General features: G+C 37.5%; 1 protein-coding gene across 4 annotated transcripts in view; it reads right to left on the bottom strand.

The window, feature by feature from the left end:
• Positions 1-4842: 4842 nt before the first annotated feature.
• RC3H1 (ring finger and CCCH-type domains 1) overlaps positions 4843-21651 on the bottom strand; it is a 32587-nt gene continuing 15778 nt past the window's right edge. For 3 of the 4 annotated variants that reach the window (XM_072419715.1, XM_072419719.1, XM_072419717.1), the window contains exons 9-20: positions 20695-20807; positions 19451-19729; positions 19051-19265; positions 18072-18457; positions 16362-16532; positions 16108-16260; positions 15362-15575; positions 14898-14985; positions 14417-14522; positions 13159-13332; positions 12772-12881; positions 4843-12011 (exon numbers count right to left, since the gene is read on the bottom strand). In XM_072419715.1, the coding sequence (XP_072275816.1) occupies positions 11861-12011; positions 12772-12881; positions 13159-13332; positions 14417-14522; positions 14898-14985; positions 15362-15575; positions 16108-16260; positions 16362-16532; positions 18072-18457; positions 19051-19265; positions 19451-19729; positions 20695-20807 (2160 nt within the window). In that variant the 3' untranslated portion in view covers positions 4843-11860. The remainder of the gene's footprint in view (positions 12012-12771; positions 12882-13158; positions 13333-14416; positions 14523-14897; positions 14986-15361; positions 15576-16107; positions 16261-16361; positions 16533-18071; positions 18458-19050; positions 19266-19450; positions 19730-20694; positions 20808-21651) is intronic. The other variant, XM_072419718.1, reaches the window with a different exon arrangement.

The raw sequence follows: 21651 nt of genomic DNA, 5'->3' as shown, positions 1-21651 counted from the left end.
ACTAACATTACATACATCAAGACCTCCAATTTTCAATATGTTTATTTGGCTGCAGATTATGAAATTGTGTTTGTAGTATCCAAATACTAGTCCATTTATTCTGATACAGTTCTGGTAGTTCACCCATTTCAGTCTGTTTGTAATATAGTTTTTATACATATGTTAATAAAAAGTTCAATGTTTCTGTAGATGTTTGTAAAACAAGTTTTTCCAACACGCACAATGTCCCATACAGAGGTTTTATTTAATTCAGTATTAGGGTCCAAGGCTCCCCCCCCTTTTTTTTACAATTTTAGATTATAAGCTCTTCAGGACAGGGTCCTCGTCTCCTCCCGTTTCTCTATCTTTCTGTTATTTGCAACCCCTATTTAATGTACAAAGCTGCAAAATATGTTGGCACTGTATAAATACTGTTTATTAATATTAATCACCATGTGGGTTGTGGTGAATTTTACATTTTTTTCCATGGTCTTATTGCATTATACATGAAACCTGCAAACAATTCCACAAACTTTAAACAGAAAGTTATACTGAATGAATCCAATAATATTAAAAAAAAAAAACTATAAATTCATGACTAGCCTGAGATTCCTTTATTTTTTTTTTTTAACATATGGTATCGAATCAATCAACAATGACTTCATCCCAAACATCACACCTTTGTCATTTATGTGACCGATAATTGTAAAACCCCCACTTGGTAGTATGCAGTAGGCTGAGCCCCTGTGCTGATATTACAATTGTAGTGTGAACAAAAACATAGCTAAAAGTTTGCCTAAACCCGATCATCCCATCGGACACTGACAGTGTAAACAGCAGAGCAGCAAAGCTTAGTTACTCAGTAACTAATGTAAGATGGTAAACAGGATAACCTAAAAATCACAGACTATTGTAATTTAATGGACAAGAGACAGGTAGTCATTGTCAAAGCATTTCTGTTTTCATATACATTGCAGAGGATAAAGCATCAGTTTCTAACATCACAGATGAGGTGTCATTGGTACAACCAAAGTTTAAATAGAAATCTGTATTCGAAGAATTATGTTGGATGTCACTGACTGACATCCAAAGGACCTCACTGATCTGACCTTTCCCTTCTTAAAGTACCCATGGGGTATGACAACAACATACTGATTGGTGCCGTATCCATAATTTATAATCCATATGTTAATATTGAGATAGGACTTTAGAGGCATCAAAGAAAACAGACATCCATAAACTATATGAATAATTATTACATGGTATTTATATAGCGCCGACAAATTACGCAGCTCTTTACAAAGTCCATAGTCATGTCACTAGCTGTCCTTCAAAGGGGCTCACAATCTGATGCCCCTACATAGTCATATGTCTCTAATAAGGTCAATTTTGTGGGGAAGCCAATTAACCTAACTGCATGTTTTTGGATTGCAGGAAAAAACAGGAAACCCACGCAGGCACAGGGAGAACCTGCAAACTCCATGCAGATAGTGTCCTGGCCGAGATTCAAACCTGGGACCTAGAAGTGCTAAGGCCAGAGTGCTAACGAGTGAGCCACTTTGCTGCCCACCGTTACATTTACTGAAGATTTACCTTGATTCCAGATGCAATGCCTGGCTCTGGTTGCTGTAATGTTTCTGGCCACCAATATAATAGAGACTGCTGCTAGAAGACAGCTCTATGTTGAGCAATCTCCCAGGTGAAACCAAAGATGTACTCCGAGCCAAAAGACTGCAGGCACAAATGCTAGAAATGGAAACTCCCTGGTTTTCATTAAACACAACAAATCTTTATGAGTTTCAGAATACTAACACTGTTCATGAAACTACAATACAATACTACAACCAGTTGGAAGTGCCTAATATTTTACCAATTCTTAGAAGAACATGGCCTGGCTTAAGAAAATGGCAGAAATTGCTGTTCCCTTTGACTTTCTTACTTTTTTTAATACAAACATTTTATTGCTAAAAATTACTACCTAACATTGTTTTTTTTCTGAATAAAAGAAATGTCATTTTTGATGCATCAAAAGTTCCATCAGATTATAAACAGTTTGATTTCTCAATGGGCTACAACTTGGTATTTAGGTCAATTGTTCCTATGACTTGCCATTAAGAATCAGCTTCTATTGCAGAGTTATAGAGTGGAAGTGGAAGTATACATTAGAAGAGTAGACGTGGACAAGGTAAGGTCACCTGCAACTGGTGATGTGAATTTCCCAGCATGCATCTTGATGGACAATATCTAGATATAAAAAGCCCAGTCGGAATCTTTTTTTGCTTTTCTCCACTATAGGGCTGGATTCACATCTATGCAGCCATGTGGATGTTTAATGTGCTGGGCAATGAGGTAAAGCTGTTCATTCAGAATGTGCTGCCTACAGCATGGAAGCCTGTAAATGATGTGTATGTACTTTATTTTTGCACAGTACACCAATACTTGGTACTAGAGCGAGATCAAGACATTTTTTACATATTGTCTTTGTAACATTTATGTTTGAATGACTTTGGTTGGGGAGCTTGATTCCTGGTACATTATGTAATATATATGCTGTATTACTGTTCATGTTTATCAATTAGTCTGGAGATTGAGCTTTTCTTTTAACCACCTGAGCGTTACACTGAGGTCTAGATTTCTGTACCAAAGGTGATCCACTGTTTTTCATGAAAATTTTTTTTAAATGGTAGACCTGTAACTTACAGAAATATGTACGAACAAGGGTTCTAGTAGATATTATGAATATAAAAAATGTTTGAAACACACAATCATGTAAAAAAAAAATACTTTTAATAAAATTAAAGGGTGTTGGGTTTGTTATCACCACTATCCTAGACATGTGCAAGCTTTCAGTGAAGTGGGTGCCCAAACATTTGAACAGTGATCAGAAGGAACAAGTTGAAGCATCCAAAGCAGTTTTTGCCCATTTTGAAGCTGCACAGGACTTTTTGGCTAGGTTAGTGACTGTGGATGAAACCTGGCTCATCTATGATCCTGAAACCAAGGAACAGGAATCAAAGGAACGGCGCCACAGTGGGTCCCTGCGGCCGAAGTTCCAAACTCAGAAATCGGCAAAAAAAGTCATGGCGTTCGTTTTTTGGGGCAAAGACGGTATTCTGTTGGTGGACTACCTACCTCGGGGCTCTAGTATCACCGGACAGTATTATGCTAACCTCCTGGACCAGCTGAAGGAGGCAATTAGAACAAAATGCCATGGAAAGTTGACCAAGGTATCGTTTTTTTGCAGCTGCCAAATTGAAATCCCTGGGTTTCCAATTAGTCCACCATCCCCCCTACTTACCTGACCTGGCCCCTTTGGACTATTATCTGTTCCCGAATTTGAAGAAACACCTGAAGGGGCAACGTTTTGAGGACATTTCTGACGTCAAAGATGCTGCTGAGAGCTGGTTTTCGGCCCAACCAAAGGACTTTTATTTGAACAGTCTAGAAAAGCTGCAACTACACTGTACCAAGTGCATCAGTCTCAGGTGGGAATATGTTGAATAAATGTTATTTCATAACTCTCTTCTTTCTGGGCAAAGCCAGGAACATCTCAGCACCCCTAGTATCACAAAACTTTCCTCTTGATTTAAAGAAGCTTATACCAAGTACTATCCATGTACTTATTTTAGTTACTATTAAAATGTATGTAGGGCTCATTCAAAAGCCTTGTTAAGGCAGCATATTTACCTGAACAAAATATCTAGCGAAGGCATGGGCCCAGGGGGTTCAGATATCCACCAGCCTGCAGCCTCTGTCATAAACTCAATTCCTAAATGCTGCTGCTGCTACTACTACTAATACCTCCTGAGAGCAATGAATTACAGGAACCACAAGGTCGAGATATTACTCATATCTACCCCTAAACCCCCCTAGAGGATGTCCCAGTATTAGCTTTTGTTTTTACTTTGTTCCTGTTGGGATAAATAGCTATTACCCCAAATGATATCACCAGCCTAGTAAATATGCTTATACTGGCAGCTGCTGGGTGCTCAGGTTCTTTTAACTTTGGGTATATGTGATGGGTAAAGCAGCGCTGTCAAGTGGGCAGTCAACAGGCCTGTGCGAGTTACAACTTAGTATCTTGGTATGGAGACATTTTCTTTTGCTCCCAATGGTTAAACAGGGTGTCAGGGATGTAAAAGTGCAAAGCTTTGATTTACATGCATCTAAAACTAAAAACAAACATTTGCTGAATTTAGCAGTCCTTAGATGTGGTAGCTGCTTTCATTTTTTTCCCACAAGAACATTTTCAGCAGGTAACAAAAAAAATGTTTATCTTGCCAGGAATTCAGTGTCCTTGTCACTTCCTGAAAGTTTTCCAAAATCATCATGTATGGGAGAGGTTTAATTTACAGCCTGAATGACAACTGTGGCTGCATATACTGATAGAATATTGAAATGAGTGAAAACATGAAAGGACGAGATGCATGTTTTGTGGAGAATCGCCCAGAGAAAAATAAAATCCTAAATGCACCGTGCTTACACCTTCCCATGGAGAAACAAGGAACCACCAACTGACCACCCATCAAAACCAGAAAACCACCTAAACACTCATTTATTCCATTGCTGGTGGCTGGCAGGCTGACAACCACTTGAAGAATGTCCAATGCATCCACCATATCTAAGGACTAGGAAATGTAATCATATTACATTTTAGCCTTTGGGATTAGACACAGTTTAAAGGTTGATGTTGCAGCAGTTTTTTCACCAAAAATTGTAAAATCTTCCAAATATTAAATCACGCTTGATTAAAATCAGAGACTTTTTTTAATATAGTTTTATTAAACCTCTGCAGGGCACAGTCACAGAACAATCAATAAGATTGGTGAATATCACAAGCTCTTTTTTCAAGCAAAATGCATCAAAAAGTTAAAAAGTTAAAAAAAAAAAAAAAAAAAAGAAAACAAAAAAATAAACAAACAAAAACAATTTAACTCCACCCAAAAAGGTGATTAATAGCTGCAGAATGTCTCTGAGAGACTGGTATGAGCCAAAAGAACAAAGAAATTATTAATAATAATAATCATAAACTGAATCCAGCTGAAAGAGCAGAATGCAGATCGAATAGGGTACAGCCTGCTGCCTGTGAAGTGCCGAGTGCTTCTTACTTTTATATAAATGGTGCTTTCAAGAGGTTTACAGAGAAACATCAGTAATATTAATGGATGAGGAGCCTCATGTGCAAACAAAAGTCTATTTCAGCTTTTGCACAAAGTCCTGAAGGCACAGAGTCAACAGGTTACAAACACTATAAACACGAATACAACAGAACATCCCTATAAACTCAAGATCTGGGCTGCCAAGCTGATGACTTAGCGTTCAACTTTAATTGCAAATGCAAACCTGATTTTATTAGGGACTGCTTCAGAGCGAAAGCCGGTCTATAATTACATCTGGTAATCAGACTTTATGTTTTACAGAAATCCACTAAACCCCCCCATGATTTTATCACAAAAGCTTGCAATATATGCTTTGGGTTAGCATTTCTTATGTCTGGGTAGCCCAATCCTGAACAACTTGACGTTCTGTTGTACTTTCAAACAATCACAGTTCAGAGGCCCCTGCAACTGACATTACCTGGTTTCAACTCTGTGCCAAAAAGATCCGTGTTACTTACTTGCCAATGCCTGCATGTAAGTAAGCCTAGACAAATATATATAGAGAATGTTTTCCTCCAGTTAGAAGCACTCCTCATTTCACAGGTGCATGATGGGTTCTCTGCCCAGTAGCTGCTTAGACCTGAGACAGAAGTCAACCTTGTGATAGTTAAACTTTGTTACAAAGTAATATATGGAATTCCACTTACATAGAACACTTGATATTTTCTTCAATGCTAAGCTAGCAGGGGTGGGGGGGGGTGCACCTACCACAAAATGTATTTTTCCTAATTATGCAACCTAAATCAAATATATTAATCCTTAGCAATAATACTTGTTTCTTAGTTTCACAATAAGTTATTAAAAGGGCAACACTAGTCTATACACTCCAGTTTATCTCCCACCACTAAATCTGCTGATGAGTTTTGGATTTACAATAGTATGAGATAATCTGACACTTGGGTAGAAGGAGCTGCATTGATAATAGGACCTAGGAATGCATGAAGCTGCACTTTGGACCAATGGGTAAGTGAACTTGGGGAACAAAGTTGAACCTTATTGACAGAGCGCAAACCGACTAAACCCTACCATGCAAACAGTCTGAATGGTGTTAAATTTCCTAAGTGATGCTACCTTTACCATAGGCTATAGAAAAATGTCATTGAAAAATCACATAATCATCTGCTGACCCTGCAAATACACCTTTATAAATTTAATGCTGTCCGAGAAAAACTAAAAATGTGTGTGGATACTGGCCCTCGAGGACTGGAGATGGGATACCCCGTTATAACACAAAGGGTTGTGTTCTCTCTCTAATGAGGTTATACCTGTAACAATTAGGTTCTCTTTAGTAAAGAAGAAAGTTGCTGAAAAACAATTTGTCCCGCAACAGTGAAGCCAATCGTGTTTGCTACCTGGATAGGGAATTGGTTGAAATGGGGTCATAGGATATAATTGGCATTATGCACAATTCCAATATATACCCTGGGGGCAGCAACATGTGCTCATGGCTTCCCACTTTTCATAGCCAAACAGCAGCTGTCTTTCGCCGTTTGTTCTTACAATGCTAGTCTAACCACTGACCAATGTACTGAATAATCCCATCTCAGTTATAATAACTGCAATAAACATCTAGCGCTCCCTCTAGTGGCTAACCTACAAATATTACATACAAAATATGGAAGGACAAGCTTGTAGGGACAAAAAGCCTTGGAAATGATTTATGCGCTCAATAAGAGTTATCCATCATTTCTCTTTAAAGGATCGATAAGCAAAAATGTAAACATTGCCAATATAAAAGGCCTCTGAATAAATATGACAGATCACTACTGAAACATGGCATCAGCATCCCACTACAAGTAGAGATACTTGGCTACAGAGAATGTGGGCTTCCTTTTAATCTCAAAGAAGTAAACTGCATTGCAAATGGCAATGAGAAAAATCTCAAGCCTTCTAAAGAATGTAAGGGTCACATTTTTTTTATGTTCCCAGGCTTACAAATGAAAATTCCTCTACAAGGTAAAACAATTTAGCAAGTACACCCAAGTAAGGGAAAAGCTTAGCTTTAAAAAAAAGTCACAAGTTTAAATACAGTATGAAAGTATCTGAAGACTGCCAATAACAAAATGGCACTGAACTAAGCCAGCTGTAACTGAGCAGCACCTGACCAAAGATTAGGAAAGACACAGACTTTATTTAACTGGTTTCTGACACAGGGCACACCACCTATTTGGAGAAAATGTCCTGATTCATGGGTTATGAGCTTGTTCCATGGTAGTAACAAATGGAGTTTCACAGAAAATGAAGTAAAAAAATGTATGGTGTCAGAAAATACATTTTTTATATGTTTAACTATTTTTATTGTTTAACAGAGCTCCAGTGCCAATGTAAAATCCTTTTGGATTGCTACTATCTGCATGGAGGCACTGGAGAGTCTCCAGCAGTCTAATATTTACCACCCTGATGTGATACACCTAGAATTCTGATTAGGAGGGAGCAAGAACACTTCTGATGACCAAGTTTTGCCCTAGCCGAGGAATGTTAGACCACTGCAGTGTAACTGGTACAGAAGTGGATTTATCTGCAGGCTACTGATCTATATAGAGTCTACACAACCATTAAAAGGCCTTACACAAGGCATGCAAAAACAAATTTTCCTGCACCAAACAATATCTACTTGATGCTCAGTAAAACTACAGCTAGGCATAAAGTAGTGACAGGTCCCCTTTAAACAGTCCACTGCGGATAGATATTTCAGGGTGGATGGATGCTGCCATACTGAAACACCTTCTGGCTCATCTGCGTGTCTTAGGGTGAGAGCTCCACTAACTGTGTACCCATCATGACACAGGCAAAACAAGGGTTATCTTTTGGGACTGCCATGTAAGAGAAGACTTGTGGGGAGGTGATTCCACCAAAGACAAAAATACTCTAAATTATTTCAGGGAAATCTGTCATGAGAGGAAAACAGAGGCTTTTATTTCCAATCTTTTCTAACGCTCAATCTATGCCTGCCTTCAATCCACAATACAATAATAGCAAGGTTTTTTTGGACAGCTTCACTAATTTGCATACTTGATTCAAGGCAGTAACAAGTATCCAAACATGCCAGCAGCTATCATTTCGATAAAGAGGTCATAGCATTTCTCCTATTATTAAAAATGTAATGCATCCTATATAATCAAGTTGATTAAACTGTAGAACTAAAATAAGGGTGTGTATCAATATCTTGAAACGGTCTAAATATTTAACCCCAGACCAAAAAAAAAAAAAAAAAGAAGGCTGATCACAAGACTTGAGACTTCTTCAGGTCTAATACAGCTGTGTGCTTTTTAAGGTTGAAACACAGAGGCCCTGGCTACCGAGAACAATGCCTACCAGTTGAAGGTTTCCCCACGTTTCTACATTATTGAGTTATAACACCATTAGAAAACAGCAACTTCACAGAAGTTATGTGCTAAACAAATTCGTCTGAATGCTTCTTCATTTTCTCTCTCTTTTTTTTTTCTCTTTATAATTATGATGAGGCAGCTTGAAGGGAATAGGAGTCTGATTTTGCAGTTTAGGTAAAACTGAGAGTGGACAGAGAGTAAAGGAGTGGGGGCACAAAGCTGACTGTTGTAGAAGGAAATTGACAAAAGATGAGGCACAATTTCCACAAGAAACTGAAACTGTGAGGGTGGAAATGAACAGAGACAAAAGAGTCATTTGTTGAGAAGTAGGAGTCTCTCAGTTCATAAAAAAAATAAAGTAAAAGGAAGGTTTTTAGAATGTTTGGGGAAATCAAGGCTTCAGGTTATGCTTGCATTAATGTATTGGTGTTTTGATGCATGGTGCAAGCACCCAAGACCACCAATATAATGCCTCAATTTTAGATCTAAAACAGCAAAAAACTGCTGTGTCTCCTAATGATCAACAGGAGACATATAGGAGGAGTGACCTTATCTTGGTATTCAGTAGCTATCTTTACAGAAACTGACTATGTAAAATGTTAGAGACAAAGAAATTTTCATTAACAGGTTAATGCTTTAACAGTCAACTGAAACATTTCTGTTTTTCCTTCTTTTTGTCTAACTATAGGGAGAACAATGCAGCTCATCATTCCATTAGAATTTGTGACATCAGTACTTTTAAAGGCTTTTTATATTTATAGGATGGGAAGAAAAGACTCAGCCCCTGCTATTGGGAGTATCCAGGTGCCCCCAAGCAGCACAGCGCCATCTTAGTTGTTCAGCCTAAAACAGATTTGCAATGGCTATTATTACTATTAAATTATTACTATTATTAGTATTATTACAGTAAGTGACAGCACCATGATAAATCTATTTGAAAAGACCTCTATGCTTTATCTCTTGGTAGTGGAAAAACAGATGCCTGAGTGAATCTCCAAAGATTAGAAGTTAATTTCTGTAAAGTGCACAGGGAAAAAAAAAAACTTTCAAAGTGCGCAGAGCTCTCAGAACCTAGAAGCTGCACTCATACAAGAAGAAAAAAAAATAAACCCTTAAAATATATTACATGTGTTTGCTTATCGTTGCAGTTGTACACAAACACACATAATGCTATGGTAATTCATTTAAATTAAAAAAAAAAAAAAAGTTAGCTTGAACTCCAAGCCGATATATGTAAATATCAAATGTGTGACCAGCAGGTCCGAAATGTTCAATTTAATTCAATGTGAAACAGTATATTAAACGCGGTGCCTCCTCTTGGCGATAAGGAAAAAAATTAAACAGGCGCTCAAATCCAAGCACCTTCGCTTTGGAAACATCAACTGGTAGGCAAAGCCAGGGACCTTGGACACCCCACCCTTTTATTATAAAAAGGTACATGTATTGTACAACAGTTCTGGTTGACACGTCTTTCAATATAGGATTCATGGAACGTAACGCTGAGGCGGACATTGACCCAGCAGGAGTTAAAGATTAAGGAGATACTTGAGAAGAGAGAGAGAGAGAAGGAAGGGTGAAAAGAAAAAACACTATTACAAAGAACAAAAAAAGTAATTAATTCTTGCTTTACCCCACCAGAACAATGTGGGAAGTTATTACACAGCCAGACTATATTCCCCTTTAATACAGGAATACAGTGCCACTCATTTACTATCAAGTTTGAAAGAACTGTCAATGGAACCACTTACAACCAATAACATAATCCCTTTTTCAGTGACAGTGCAGGGAAGATAGTAAATGGAAGAATGTTATTGGTTGTTAAGGTCAATAGCAATCTCTTCCAGACAAGGATAAATGAGGCAGACTTGAATCAGCAATCTTTCTCTTGCTCTAAAACCGTAGGCAAACAATTTATGTGCATCTGTTGGCAAAACAAAGGGCACAAAATCACTATACAAACTTACAACAGGGTTATTTTGATTTCTGTCTTGCTGGGAAATTTTTTTATTTACTCCCTTTCCTGAAATTGTAACATTACCCTTAGAAAAAAAAAAAAAAGGGTGTCTGTTTTAAGTATACACTGCATGGTGAATAAGTCATGCAGTGTGGAGAGTGGCTCTGTTCTTGCCATTGCCAAGTATAGACCTAGATGTCAAAGAAGTGGACATCCAACAGTCAAAGAAGAACGTGGTGGCACCATGTAGATTGTAGAAGTGATAGGGCCCTGGACTGGAGGTGTGTGCCGTAATCAACAAATATGCTGTGCAGACTTTCTGATTATGGCAAATGCCCACCTACACCAACAAATATCTCTGCTATAATGATCACCACATTGGCAAAGCCATTCCTAAACTCTCTAAACCCTCCACGAGCCCACAGGTGGCTCCGTCAATGATTTAATCACTGTACAGAAAAGATCTGTCAGCTTAATTTCAACTTTCAGCTTAGTGTGTGGCTATTTTACCAGATTAAAATAATAATAAAAAAAAAAATACCTAAGCTGAATTGAAAAATTGTTTGTATTTCCCGTCTTAAGCACTTTTATTGTTCCCGTCAGCCAGTTTAGCAGCACTCCTAACCGAATTTCCATTTGAGGGTCTTTGGCAAGAGAAGCATTGAAAACCCCTTATAATCCCATTACATCCATCACCTTTAACAGGCTAGTAAAATATAAGGACTAACCACTTAAAGGAAAGTGGCCCCCTAACAAATGACAAAAGGTGTCATAAATATCTGGCTATGTAATACCATCCAAACAAAACAAGAAAAAATAAATGTAAATCTACAGCAATAAGATCGTACAATTAATCAAACAGAGTATATATATATAATATCTTCCTTTTTTGTCTTTAAAGCCTTGCATCCAAGGCATCCAAAGGTATTAAAATTAAGTTCATTCACAGAACAAAAACAACTAATCTTGAATTGCTTGCAGATACTGCTAATTTTCATCTGTGTCTTTTTTTAATATATATTTTTTGTATTCTGTATAATTTTTTTTTATTAAAAAATGTGTTAATGTGAAAATATGTGCAGAGGTTGTTCTTACTAGTGGTGTTTTCAATGCACATTTTATATGTAAGCCTGTCATGCTTTGGAGGGGAGGGAACATAAGAGCAGGGTCACAGGTTTTAGCTATCTCTCACCCCCAAAAACGGGGTTATGTAAGCAAATCTTAAATATTAACTTTTTTTTAATTTTTACACTCCCGATTGCTCTGAGCTCTCCCTCCAATATATCCATATATATTTAAAATAAAAAACACAAAAAGGGGGGAAAAAAAAAACCTCCGTTTCACTTTCTACATACTTTCCCACTAGACCAAAACACTTTCAGATGCATAAAAAAAAAAAAATAAAAAAAATTTTATGCATGGAGAAAAGCCCTCATTGATTACGGAGCAGCGGCAGAGTTGACACCAGTTCTCAGGGACTCAGCTTTGTCACCGCCAGCTTGGGGATCTTCAGAAAGAGTTAGTGAAGCAGCCTTTCCAGAAAGCATGGTGATGTCTTGGGCCAAGCTTGATCCATTTGGCACCTCATTGCTGTAGAAATAAATCCCATGGGTGATGCTTATATGACACAGTCGGCAAAAAATAGTTTTCAAAATTTTAAACTGCTAGAATTGTTTCTATCCATAATAACTTGATTGCCTCAATCCAGAAAGTAATGTGAAACAGAAGTGGAGTAAAAAATCAGTTAAGATTACCATAACCAGAATATCTGGGTGTATTGTGCAAATGGTTAAAAAAAAAATTGTTTTCAATGTCAAGATGAGATACCACCCTCTGGTGCTACCTCTTAGTTGTCAATACCTAATGACAAAAGAGAAATGGTCTGGTTTAACAGCCAAATAGTAAGACGCTACACACATTAGTACTAGGAATGGAAAAGTCTATGGGGATATGGGGATGGTTTGTACTATAAAACCATCCCTTTATGGGGTAACCAAAATTGAATTAGGGAAGTTAGTAAAGCAATCATAATAATGTAAATTTTAAATAATACCTTTGAAACTGAATTTTACAAATTCAAAAACACATTGTGTAGCTGTGTTTGACTAAATGAAGGAAAAATTGCACATACAAGCACATTTTGCTCATAAACAGTTATTCTGTACACTGTTGCTTCTACAGATTGCATTCGCTTGTCAATTTGTTTGCTATTAGAATCTGCCTGGGGCTTCATAGGGCTTAAAGACTGCAATACCAAAAAAAATATATATATCTTGAGGCTGCCATGTAAGTAGACTGCAAGTATCACATGTATCTGTATTGCAAGCTATCAGCAGAATATCCCCTATACCTGAATGTTAGTGGGAGTTCATGCGACATAACCTTGATCTGCGGATCTATTTGGCCATTCTCAACCTTGATGACATCTGGTTTACTCTTCACACCCATTGAGTGACCCTCCTACAAACATAAAAAAGGCATCAAGTGATCTATTTGTTTATAGTAACATTTATATATATATATAAAAAAAAGTTGTATAGTTTACAACAGTCCAAGTCTACACTGAAAAAATAAATCAATTAAATGTCTTGCAAACATCCATACTTCAAAAAGGCACCTAGCTTTGGAGACATTTAAAACGGTTTTTGTAGAAGATTTTTGAACATGCAGGCTAATGGGTGCAAGAAAAAATGGCAATGGTACTTTCCTTACAGCAGGCATTGATGTTGTGACTCACCATACTCAATTCACGAGTTCTCTTCCCGATCTCACGCTCCACTTGGTGCAGCTCAAGACTCAGTTGTTCATTGGACAACATGCTGGACCACTTAGCTGGTGGTGGTGGAGGGGGCTGCTGTTGACCTCCCAGTGTGGGTGGCTCTCTCTGTACTAGCAGACGGTTACTAGAGACCTAAAGGATAGATGGATTTAAAAGCTATTTGATACTCAAACTGAATTTCTCTATAAACACCACTAAAACTAGCCACACTTTCTTCCCTTGAAGAAAAATAAGACAATTTGCTTAGGTTTGAAGAATCAAAATATTCCTTTCCACAAAGTCAAAGCCAGACTAAATAGGTTATAATAATAGGTGTCACCACAAAAAAATGTAACGCTTTAAAGCAACTTTAAAGCAACTTCTTTATGAACCAATAAACATTCCTAACTTAACTATGAATTTGGGTTGTGAGTCCCCCCCCCCCCCCTTGTTCTTATAATTCTTATAATTCTTCTTTGTCCCTATCTTCTTTCATTTAAACATCATTTCCTTCTAACTCATTTTCTCTCTTGATCTTGTTCCTTTAACTGCAGACAATTATCTATTGCACTTGTGTGTTACCGTTTTTTTTTTTTTTTTGCAGAGGGTCAAGTACAACTAAACCTTACCAGGTGGAAACATATCAAAGTCATACTTCTGACATAGAAGCTGAATTTGTCAACAGTAGTGCCCACACTTTTTTGGCTTGCGAGCTATTTTTAAAATAACCAATCAAAATGATTTACCAGCAGTAAAAACTTGGACTTAATAACTCATGTGCGCGGTAGAGTTTATTTTGAAAGGCAGAGTTTTTTTTTGCTTTTGCGATCTACCGGTAGAGGGCGATCCACCTGTTGGGCACCCCAGGTCGACAAAATAATTTTAAGAATTGTAGTCTACAAACATTTGTAAGGTTACCAAGTACTTAGTGTCTAAAATTAGTTTTGTGCCTCTGGACTATAATTTCTACCTTATGTGCAAAAAGTAGAGAAACAGAAAAAGTATTTGGTTATGTTTAAAAAGACAATGTCCTACATATGCCACACAGTACATGTTTCCATTGAAGGTAAACTAGGGTAAGTTCCTGTTTAATATTTTCATACACTGCAAAGCCTAGCTAAAATCAACTTTTAGTCGACATTGTGACAGTAAATGTACATGTTTTAGGGGCAGCAATCAATAATACACGCATTAGGTTGGACACATTAACATTAAAGTAAAATAAATGTAGACTTGCCTCCATGCCTCTCATTTGTGTCTGCTGGCTGATCTGCTGGTTCAACTGCTGTAACTCCATCCTGAGCTGCTTCTCAGAAGTAGGTAGAGGCTTGGCTATACGATCTCTGGAAACAAGAAATAACAGGCATTCATTGAAATGAAAGCTGCCTACTAATAACGACTATTCTGAAAATGCTAGCTTTCCAGCTTTTACAATGACCCAAAACACTTAAAATACTTTTTGAGTTGCGGTTCTCCGGCAGCTAAGTCAGAATTTCATATCACTATACCTGTTCCAGGTCATTTACCTTTTGTACTAAAGCGAAAGAGTTGTTATGATAGCCAGGCAATATTTTAAAAGAAAGGGATAAGCAATAGTGGACACTGTTTCTTAAATAAAAGCTGTCTTTTGAGAATGAGACTTTAAATATGGAATTTAATGTATTTATAAAAAGCAATAGTAGGGCTTGTTCAAACCTGGATGGCTAATTTGTACTCACCTTTCACTCAAATGTCCCTGAGAAGGAAGGTTTTGATGGGGCGGGTATGGATGACCTCCCAGGCTTGTGTGACTGTAAAGACTGTAATCTATATATATATATATATATATATATATAGATTTAAAAAAAATGGTATAAGTAAAAAAAAAAATATGTGCAGCAAAAAACATCTAATGCATTAGTAAAATATTCCCACACGAAAGAAACCTATTTTATTCATGCTACATTTTTCAGAGAATTACTGGCAATATATGTTCTTTCATTTAGTAAAAGAAGATACAGTGACACACACACAAGTCTGACTTCCCACAAACAGGAAAAGCTGCTGCACCTTCTACCTTATTTTATTCATTTTTTTTATCCAAGTGCAGCAGATGTAGCATGTAAAAGATTATTTGAGATTATAAATTGGGTTGAAATCTACTTCAAGAGACAATTGTGGCTCACTTCCCCTAAAAACCCACCAGGAATGCTGGATTTTGTCGCCACACCTTGAGTTGCCAGTGCTGGCTGCATAGGGCCTGATGGCTGGTACAACGCCTTGGAGGTGCGAGAAATGGCACCAAAACGGGATACTGTAGGCCGGTCGCCAAACGGAATGAGATCATCCTCTCCTGCTTCTGTGGCTCTACGTTGCAGCTCAAGGCGCTGATCTCTCAAGGCTTTGTTATCAACGTTCTGCAAAAAAAAAAAAAATTTTACAAATCAATATGCAAGAGGACCCTAAATTAAAATCATAATCAAGGAGATCTTCTTTAAAAGACAGATGTCATAACTGATAGTTAAGGCTTGGTTTATAGTCAGGAAGTGATAAAGTATATAGCCACCATTTCTAACTCAATTAAACAGAGCCCTACAGGTCAGTATATTCCTGCTCTGATGGCTACAGGCGCTCTCAGTCAAAAGCCTGGCTAGTTATCGCAGTAACATCACAAAGACTTAAACAAGACATTGTTCCTGCTCTGGATGACTAGTTCTACAGGGTTTCCAATCTCCTGTGGAACATGGTGGTGAGATCTCTGCATAATATGCATATTATATATTATATTATATATGCACGAGCCAAATGCCACAGCCAATACTAAGACAAATTGTAGAAAAACATTCCGCCAAAGGAATCTGCATTATGTATGAATGATTGAACCATTTTACCAGCAGCTCCTACTGCCTGCCAAACCAATTAAATTGCAAACAATGAAAATGAACTTACTGCTACTTCGACACTTCCTCCAGCAGAAACATCTTTGGGTTTGGCGTCTTTAGTTCCAATATAGGAACCGATTGTGTCACAGGACCAGGGGGAGTACTGGCTATAGTCATTCCCTTTGTACTTCCCAGAGACTTTTAATTCCTCATCAAGGTACTGAAAGTAAACAAACCACAAAAAAAAAAAAATGATACACTTACATCTGTAGTTAAAAATATGCAAGGGTAAGTCAAGAATGTTTTTTGACCCAATCTCACCTCTTCTTGATGGAAAGGGTGGGTTAGCGTGGGCGAAGGAGCAAACGGTGGTGGAGAGATCACTTTTCTATCCTCTAGCTGAGCCATAATCTCCTTTCTACGGCGGTGAAGGTCATCCAGGCTGGGGTGAGGTTGGGATGGAAGTTGGGGAGGCAAACGGTTGTAGGGTTCCTGTAGCAGGGAAAAAAAAAATTATTTTCTCCTTACAAATGCTGCCTGGTACACAAATACTATACATAAAGGAAGGAATAGTTTCTCATTCATATTTCATGTGGTGATGCTGTGTGTGTGTGTATGTATGTATATATATATATATATATATATATATATATATATATATTATTGCAATGATGATCGGCGGTTGACCCCTGTAAAGGAAAGGCTGTCCAGGTCTCGCTAGCCAAGGACTGTTGGTGCCTCCCAGATTGCCAGCGCCACAGTTAGTTCACATGGGTTTATTTACCTACGTGACCAGCGGCTGCGTTGGACCATTCTTCCGGATATGGGAGTGGCCTTCTGCAGACGGATTACAAATAGGATAAGGAGAAAGATTCAGCCTCTATGGGGTGCAGCGGACATCTTTGATGAACAGTACATGAGTGAAGGAACGTTATTTATGAGCAATAGTAAGTAGGCAACTATTTTTATATGGAATGTTAATTGAGTTTTTGAGTGGACATTCTAAAAAAAATAATGGGATTTTAATTGAAGGAAGAAGTTGGTTAGGCTGGCTTATATAGACTATCATGACTATAGTAGCAGTTACAATTTAATATTTAATGAAGGGTTAGAGCAAATATTCTATTAGAGCAAATATTCTATGAGGAATCAATTCCCAATAATGTAGAATGCTGCTGGTTTTTATGTTATGTTTCTTTAGTGATTTTCATTGGGATTATGTTTATGTCACTAGTCTTAAATGTTTTGGTCCTCAATAGAGATATCACATTTTTGTGTACTCTCCGATTTAAGAATTGAGGGTAAACAAGCATTGGAGTGAGATATACAGATGGTGAGATTTGAAGAAGATATACTATCACTTGTGATGAATAGTATGGTGACTATAAGAGGCACATTTTAAAAGCTATTTAAATATTTGGTGTAAGGGTTTGGTATACAAGGTATACACACTTTTTACTTGGGTGTAATTACTCATTTTCACATTTTACCATATATGGAAAAAGGGAACCATTTTTTTTTTTAACTTGATAATAGGAATGATATTTGAAAATATAAAGCTCTTTAATTTTGGCCCTGTGATCTTGTGCTGCGTGGTTTAACATCCATAGAAGGGATTGGTCCCTTGGTCTAGGTGTCCCTAGCCGAGGAATAGATTTGGAGATAGAAGTAATGTATGATTTAGAAAAACAAAAAGTGTATGCTGTTGTTGTAGAAATTATAAAAAAAAAAAAATGTTTGTAATTGTAGGATATGTTCCTAAAGAATCGGACATAGTTCCGAGAAATGCGTTGAACCTACATAAGCCTATCTACAAAATAATAGACCAATTATTGGACTTTTTTTTTTTTTTTTTGTAAACTTTAATGATGTTTTTGAAAAAATTATTAAAGTGATACCTATATTGATTTTATATCTAATGAATGTCTTTAAAGTCCCAATGTAAATAACTACTTGAATTAGAAATCTATAACTAACACACACACGTTCTGAACATAAAGATTTCCTAAAGTGAATATATTACACCCATACCCGATTATAAGATGGTCTTATCTGTCCCGGATGCGCTGCAACAGGGTAGTAGCCCTCTACTACAGGCTGGTAACGATCTCTGGCTTCAGGAACATAGGGAGTGCCAGCAGCTGGTGACATGTCCAGTGGCACAGGGCTGCCTCGAACAATTTCTTCTCTCTGATAAGACTGAGGAGCAGAAGCATAAACACGGCGAGTATCGTAGTGTGGAGGGTACATAGGCTGGTTTATAGAAGAATATTGTTGAGTGGGGGCTCCATACTGTGTGCTTACTACCCTGTCCTGTAAATAAGGGGGGTACTGGTCGAGGTAGGTAGGGGTGGACTCTTGGGCAGATGGCTGAGGTCTGACAAAGCGTGACACAGGCTGAGGCGGGTAGTAAACATCTGTAAGATAGAAAAACGGTTAATTAGAAAAAATCATTGAGAAAGCTGGCCAATGAAAATGCATTTGAGAGGCTACAACCACACGGGCATGTGAAAGCCACCACTGAGGTTTTAAACACAAACTTTACTTTTTGTTATATAAACAGATGGCGTTATTAAGTGGAAAGACCACAGCTTACTTTGGGTGCATGCACACTGCCAACTAGGCTTTTCAAAAAATAAATAAATCTGACCTCACTTGCTTTCGTATGCCCCCCCCCCATCTATCCCCAAATTAAGACATTTGCCTTTTCTACAAGTAAACTTTAACTTCTACATAGTGAGGTTAAGTCCCCTCTTAGGAGGACAGGAATATTTCCCCTTAGTTCCTGTTTTTGTGACAAACTTTGGATTTCTCATCATGGTCTGCCTCGTGACAATGGTCACTTGCAAAAATGTATGTATTCTCCTAGGTGGGGACAAAGACAGCAATAAAAATGTAACAAACTCCTCCCCAATTTATCTAAAACGGGATAAAAAGTCTAAATCTAATGTACAGGAAAATGCAGGTAGCATGAACAAATCAGATACAATGAACATAAATTTAAACATACTTGGAGGATAGGTTACAGGATCAAATGGAGGTCCTCCTCCTCGAGGGTCAGGATAAAACATATCAGACTGAGAAGGATAAATCTGGGAACCTCGTGGTACCATTTGGATTTGTTTAGACCCAGGCAATGGGGTGAGATCACCAGAAACCCGCGGTGGAGGCGGATGAGAGCTGACAGTTAAAGAGGCCATGGAAGTTTTGGGGACGGCGTCCAGGCTGAAAGGTAAAAAAAAACACAACCTTTCTAATAGCAAAAACACACCAACAGTCAACAAAACTACAAAACTATCATCGCTAAGTGTTCCAGTAATGCTACATGCTGTGATCTGTGCAATCACTATTATCAACACTGTTTAATTATAATAAAATTAAGAATATTTATTGGGAAAATAGAAACCTACTGCTCTGGAGGGGACCCTGGGGCACTGTTACTTAAATGATCCAGTTTCGCCGACTTGAGAACAGACTCGTAGCTGGAGTCTGTCCCACGAGAGATGAGCTGTGTCACAGAGCTTCCAGACACTATGCCATTGGGAAGGCCAGCTTGTTTGCGACTAGGTAGATCCATAGGGCCTTCATCTGAGTGTATGGCTCCAGCAGGCAATCCAACTTCATTCAGATGATTAAGAGAGGCACTCAGTGGGCGCCGTGGAACTAAGCGCTTGTTCATTTTTCGAAACCTTTTCCAAAAAGAAAAGAAATACTTTTTTGAAGTCAGAATACTAGTTGTCTGCATCACCCACATTTCCTACACCACCAATTCAATCAACCAAAACAAATTTCACTGCAAGTCCCTCAAACCTCCCTGGAAATGTATTTTACATTGTAGGCCTAAAATTCTTAGGCATAACTCAGAAAAATATGTCCAATATTTAATAAATCATATGTCCAATATTTAATAATAAACTTTAAATTAAAAAAAAACACAAAAATCTGTTAAAACAAGGGTGCATAAAAATACTGAAACTTGTAAACTTATATATATAGATATATATCCATATATAGATATATATATATCTATATATATTATGATTACTTTGTATTGGATTCAATGCAAAAAGGCACAAAATGTGCCTTTTTGATCAAGGAGAAAAATTTGGCGATTTCATGCATGATTTTTTTTTCATCCTACGTCACCCGATCCCGCACCTGGTTCGGATGACGTAGGATGAAGAACCCGGAAGAAAAGCCGAAGATGGGGGCGCCCGAAGTGCCAGCTCCGGGACGAATATAGGGATGACGTGGGACCAGGTGCCGGACACCCCCAGAGTGATCGGTCTGCCCTGCGGGTTTGAAGGTGTGTTTTTGTTTTGTTTTTTAGTATAGTTCCTCTTTAATATATTAAATGGCCTAACTGACTAAAGGAATTCAGAATAGGATAGGACAGAAAGATGAAAAAATAGCTTGAATAATAAGTACTTCAATTTTCAGGGTTATTGGTGCACTCTGAAACAGACTTGCAGTGCCTTCATATATAAAAAAAAGTATAATAAAAAAGTAAGATATTTCCTGCATCTAATAATTGTTAGGATGGCGTAGTATTCCCGAATGTACAAAAAAAAAAAAAACTAAACATTTACTTATATTTTTATTGGAGGGGTCTTCTAAAAAGAAGAAAAAATATATAAAATAAAAAACAACTTACTTTTCCAACTCTTCTTGGGAATGAGCAAAAGTGCAGCTAGCTCCTCGAGGGCAACCTCCCCTCTGTTTCATATCCCTGCACATATAAGTCTTGTACTTGCTGTGCTGCGGAGGCTGTACAAACAAAGGAGCCATTACTGGGGTTTCTACAATATGAACATTTTCCAACACTATCAATAAAACAACCCAGTGGATTCTAAAGATATATACACATGGTGCGGGAGGTGCTGCATATCAATTAAACCTCCCAGACATTTTAAACTTTTACAAATCCTGCTTAAGAGCACAAAGAAAGTCTGCAAGTTGGTTTGTATCTGCACAATATTACAACAAACCAAAAAATGGTTGGTGAAAACTTTGTGCAAAAAAAGATGTGCAAAAATCCCTGCCTTCCAGATTCAATTCATGTGATCATGTGTTCTCCTTTTATAAAAACTCTAAAGCCTCCCGTACAATTTCCCTCATGATGTTTAGCCCACAGAAGTCAATGCCTAAATCATCATAAACGAAGCAATATACAGTCAGTAGAATAAAGTATTTTCTCAGGTACAATGCCTTAATAAACAATTGTGCATTTCTGTACAGTGCCTTTTTTGTATACTTTGTTTTTAAATCATCATACTGGTGGGGATTGAAACTTTTTCTGGTTCCCCAAATTAAATACAAGAATTATATTAAAAAATGTAAGAATTATTTTTACAAACATCAGATTACAATCTGGGCCCCTGCATAGAGATGCACCATAATGATACAGAAAGCACCTGAGAATACACATTTCTACCACCCTATAAATAAATTACTTGATTAAGGATTAGAATTTTTCAATTTAAAATTCAGATGCTCTATCCACACAATTCTGTTTATAGTATTAGACACTTCTAACCAAATATGCAAGCTTGTTTATTAGCTTTTATATACATGACTTTGGAGAGAATAAAGGCACCAATGCAATGTAATT

Source organism: Pyxicephalus adspersus, chromosome 8, assembly GCF_032062135.1.
Source record: "Pyxicephalus adspersus chromosome 8, UCB_Pads_2.0, whole genome shotgun sequence".
Classification (NCBI taxonomy): Eukaryota; Metazoa; Chordata; class Amphibia; order Anura; family Pyxicephalidae; genus Pyxicephalus; species Pyxicephalus adspersus.
The sequence above is the reverse complement of the archived record's forward strand: the minus strand, read 5'-3'. Positions and strand labels throughout refer to the sequence as shown.